The sequence below is a fragment of the Palaemon carinicauda genome, chromosome 27, assembly GCF_036898095.1.
Source record: "Palaemon carinicauda isolate YSFRI2023 chromosome 27, ASM3689809v2, whole genome shotgun sequence".
NCBI lineage: Eukaryota > Metazoa > Arthropoda > Malacostraca > Decapoda > Palaemonidae > Palaemon > Palaemon carinicauda.
In genome coordinates, this window is record NC_090751.1 from 76122126 (window position 1) to 76127295 (window position 5170).

The 5170-nt window shown below is 50.6% G+C and overlaps 1 protein-coding gene across 1 annotated transcript; it reads right to left on the reverse strand.

The window, feature by feature from the left end:
• Positions 1-477: 477 nt before the first annotated feature.
• On the reverse strand, positions 478-4230 carry LOC137620968 (uncharacterized). The gene has a single exon (XM_068351408.1). It carries the CDS (start codon positions 4228-4230, stop codon positions 478-480), a length of 3753 nt encoding a protein of 1250 aa, XP_068207509.1.
• Between the last annotated feature and the right edge of the window lie 940 nt (positions 4231-5170).

A 5170-nucleotide genomic window follows, 5' to 3' on the forward strand; every position in this document is an offset into this window, starting at 1 on the left:
CCTTCACACACGGAGAGACACTCCTAAATCACCGCATCAGTCAACACAGCAAGCTGAGCACAGAGATGCTCACACCACAGCGGACAGCCATGCACTGCCAAGGTCCGGGGCCGTGACGTCACTCTGTCTAGCGCGAGATGCCCCTCTGAGCCGACCAATCATGGAGCTAGACCATCGCTATGCCCATATAAGGTTATGTTTTCAGCGCTTAGAGTTGGTCCTGGAGAACGTAAAGGCAAACTAAATTAATCCTCATGGTTAACAAAGAACACAAAAAAGAAATTCTTGGAAATACGTTATGGCGTATCTTACACTGCCCCCTATTTGGTCATGGGCTAAATATTTCCGTAGATACGGCATCACTTGGGTTACTTCATTCAAATTACCTTGCTATATTTTCAACTCAAATAATAAAATTCAAAATTTACAAAATGCAGCGAGCAGCGCTCGGCGTACGCTCATTACACCTCATATACATCACTTTATATCATCGCCTTTATCATTTTCCAAGAGAAGGCACAGTTTCTGCACAGGCCTTCTGAACTCGCCGTTCTCAGTCTTGATCAAAGCTTGACGTACGCGACCGTCAGTGCTCCGAGTGACCTCCATGACTTTCCCTAGAGGCCAGCTGCCTCGGGGAAGCCGCTCGTCCAGCGTTAGAACGACGTCACCGACGTTGATGTCACGCTTTGGGACTGACCACTTCTGGCGCTCCTGAAGCAGGGGGAGATACTCCTGTATCCACCTGCGCCAGAATTCGTCAGCGAGGAACTGTGCCTGTCTCCATCGCCTCTTCACATACATGTCCTTCTTGCATGTGGATGTGAAGGGATCGGGTGACCCTTTCAAAGTTAGGATCATGTTAGGCGTGAGAGGGACAGGGCAGTTCGGGTCGTCGTTGATCTTCGTCAGAGGTCGGCTATTAACAACAGCCTCCACTTCGCTGAACAGAGTGCGAAGCGTTTCATCAGTCGTGACTTGTTGGAGACAGGCCGCTGTGAGGGCTCTTCGGACGGACCTGATCAGACGCTCCCACACTCCGCCAAAGTGTGAGGCATGTGGTGGATGAAAGTTCCACTCTATGCCTCGGATCGAGAGTGTGTCTCTGATTTCTCCTTCGTTGAAGCGCTGGAGAGCTTCTCTTAGCTCTCGTTCCGTGGCCACAATGTTGGTCCCGTTGTCGGACCACATTCTCTTGATAGGCCCCCTGCGAGCGACGAAACGCCTGATGGCGTTGACGAAGGAGTCTTGTTCCATTGTATCGATCACTTCCAGGTGGACTGCTCGCGAGGTAAGGCATGTAAAGATAGCGCCCCAACGCTTCACTGTGGACCTTCCTTGCTTCACTAAGAACGGTCCGAAGCAGTCCGACCCAGTGTTAGTAAAGGGGGGTTCATCTGGACAAAGCCGGTCGGATGGCAGTTCAGCCATCACCTGAACTAAAGGACGATGACTTAGTCTGCGACAGACCAAGCATTCTCGAATGACAGTCTTGACGATCGCATTTCCGCGGACGATCCAGTAGTTTATCCTCAACTGGGTCATCAGGTGGTTCTGGCCACAATGGCTGCAGGATTCGTGCGTGGCTCTCACCATAAGTTTGACCGCCGGAGAACTGCTGGGTAGGATGATCGGATGCTTGGCCGTATCTGCCAGTGTTGATTTCTGCAATCGACCACCAACGTGGAGCAATCCATCCTTGAGAAATGGTCTCAGCTTGATTAATTTACTAGACCTCTTCAGCGATCTTCCCTTCTTCGAGAGGGTGCTTAACTCTTCTTCATACTCTTGGCTTTGGGTCAGTCTCCAGATCAAATTCTCCGCAGTACGCAGCTCCGCACTCGAGAGTGAGTCGCCGCTGTATGGGCGAGCCTTCTGCATGTGGCGGATAAATCTTGTCATCCACGCGACGGTCCTGACAAACTTCAACCAGGAGGAGAATCTTGTCGCTATTGATTCAATGAACGTTGGTTCTTTCTTCGTTATATCGAAGACGAGAGAAGTCTTCACTTCGGCGTCTGGATCAAGCTCTCCTCTGACAACATCTTCGGGCATGGTTGGCCAGTGCGTTTCGTCCATCTTGAGGAAATCTGGTCCTGAAAACCACAAAGATGATTGGAGGAAGTCAGCGACGGAGAGGCCACGTGACGCAAGGTCTGCTGGGTTCGCAGTAGTATTGATGTATCTCCAAGCCATAATGTCGGATGTATCCCTAATGAGATTGACCCTATTGTCCACGAAGGTCTGATACCTCGCAGTCGGATTTCTGAGATATTTCAGTACTGACGTGCTATCAGTCCAGAAGACTGACGGGGCCAGTTTCAGATCGAGCTCAGTCTTCAGCTTTGAGTCCATCTGTGCAGCGATAGCAGCCGCCGTCAGCTCAAGACGAGGGATGGTGGTCCTTTTCAGAGGGGCGACTCTCGCCCGTCCTATGACAAGAGTGCAATGAATCTTTCCGTTGACACCAACTACACGCAAGTAAGAGACTACACCATAGCCTGTCTGACTTGCGTCTGCAAAGTGGTGCAGCTGAAGGGTGTCAACATCTCCGAAGTCTGGTGGTATGAAGGACCTTCGCAGTTGGAACTCTTCCAGTTGTGGCAACTGCGCAAGCCAGGTCTTCCATCGAACAAGTTCATCAGCAGACATCTCCTCATCCCACGAGAGCTTCCTTCGGCACATTTCTTGCAACAGGATCTTCGCGATCAAAGTGACGGGGGATAAGTAGCCCAAGGGGTCATAGATCGATGCAACAACAGAGAGCACACCACGTCGGTTGAAAGGCTTGTCTTTAAGGACGATTCTGAACGTGAACACGTCTATGCTCATATTCCAATGGATCCCCAGGGCTCGTTCAGTTGGCAGCTCATCTTTATTCAAGTCTAGGACAGCCACAGAGTCGTCTCGTTCTTCTCTGGGGATCGCAGCTAGAATTTGCTTGCTGCTGGAGGTCCATTGGTTAAGACGGAAACCTCCATCCCTGCACAGGTTGATCAGATCTCTTGTCAGTTTAATGCATTCTTCCTCATCATCCATCGCCTTGAGGAGGTTGTCGACGTAGAAGTTGCGACGTATAGAGTTAGAAGCTTCTTCGTTATACATGCTTCCGAAGTCCAGGGCCGTTTTGCGTAAGCAGAAGTTAACGACGCTCGGCGATGATCTTGCGCCAAAAACGTGGGACGTCATTCTGAAGACTTGCAGTTCTTTGCTGGTGACACCTTCTGGCCACCAGAGGTACCTCAGGCAGTCTCTGTCCTCTTCAGGTACCTTCACCTGATGGAACATCTCCTGCACGTCTGCTGTGATGGCATGTTGACCCTCTCTAAAACGCAGGAGAACACCCGTCAGGCTATTGGTGAGGTCGGGGCCTTGCATCAGATGTTCGTTGAGAGATGTTCCTCGGTGCCTTGCCTTCAGATCGAAGACCACTCGGTCTTTCTGTTTGACAGGATGCCTGACAGAGTGGTGCGGCATAAGCCATACGCGCCCGTCCTCCCTGTCTAGCTGACTTACAGGAACCCTTTCGGCGTAGCCCTTATCAGTATATTTCTCCATCTGAGCTACGTAGGATGTCTTGTAAGCTTCGTCGTTGTCTAGTCTTCTTTTCAAGCTTCGGGCTCGTCGAATTGCCGTATTCATATTATCAGGTAGAGGAGTAGAGTCCTTGAATGGCAGCTTGGCCACGTACTTTCCATGTCGATGCTGTGTCGTGTTATTCAAGGTGGCCAAGAATCTCTTATCCTCTAGGGAATCTTCCAATTTGGAGAGGGATTCCTTTTCGAAGAAATCTCTATTAAAATGACTCTGCAGTACCTCTGTCAAGTCTTGAGGGTCAAATTTTCGATGAACATGATGCACGGGTGAGACCTCCGATGCAGACCGGTCTCCAGTAGGACCGAAAGCCACCCAACCAAGCTTGGTTAGGTAGGCGGATGGCTCATTGGCAGTGCCGTGGCGTTGCTCCAGAATGACTCGATTCAGGGTCGTGTCTAACCCGATCACTAGCTCGATCTGTTCGTGGTCAGTTGGCAAGCTTTGCAGCTCTACGTCTGCCATGTGTGGCCATCTCTTCAGCCAGTCCGAAGGCATTATGTAGTCCGTCGACACATTAATTTTGTCAGTAACAAAGACTTCTTTTACTCGTTCTTCCTCCTCACCTCCGTTGATGTTACCAAGGGTGAGTTGGACCACTTCCTTGCAGTCGAACGTACCGGCCTCTGTCACCATGGTCTGGTTGCAAGGCCTTCACGTTACACCTAGCCGATCTATTAGGCTCCTTGCGGCTAGCGTGGGTGCGGCTCCTCCATCTATGAAGCCGACCGTAGTGCACGTTCCGTTCACCATGACTGGGATAAGCTTCAACATTGTACGACCATCAGGTCGTCGGTCAGTGGACATGGCGTGTACGTGCCCCGTCGTCGCAGGAGTCCCAGCCTCTAGAGCGGTTTCGGTGTTAGTTCTATCAGGTGGTGCATTGCTAGTCGTCACGGCCTCCGCTTTAGGTTTGTCAGATGTCTTGTACACAGTTGCTCTCTTGGAGTTTGTACTGTCCCTTGAAGGGGTTTTCTTCACATAGTGCAAGAGCGTGTGATGCGTCCCCAAGCCGCACTTACCACACGTAGATTCTTCTTCACAGGCTTCGTGATTGTGCGCGACATTTAAGCATCTGAAGCAGAGTTTGGCATCCACCACAGCATTCCAGCGGTCATCCAAATTGAGGCTTTGGAATCGGTGGCACGACTGAATTCCGTGCTTATTTTTCTTGCAGTATACGCAATATATCCCATTGTCGGAAGGAGAGCTGTGGTGAACAGGCAAGGCTTTAGCTTTAATCGGCTTGCTCGTGTCCTCAGGTTTGCCCTTGGATGGACGACGGTCGCACTCGTAGTACTTCAATTCTTTAGCGACCAGTGCCTGTCTCTCCACAAAGGTGATCAGGGCTGGAAGCTTGTGTTCGTGTTCCAGGTACTTAGAGACCCATCTTACCCGAAGAGGGTGAGGGAGCTTTTCCACTATCTTTCTCATAGTTTCTTGCAGCTCAATTCTAGTGTAATTTGCACCCAGTGCTGCCTTCACCTTCTTTAGGTAAGAAGCGTAGTTCATTAAACCTTCGCTATCACCTGCTGGGATTTCCTTCCATTCGAGAAGCTGACGAATAAAAGCTTCG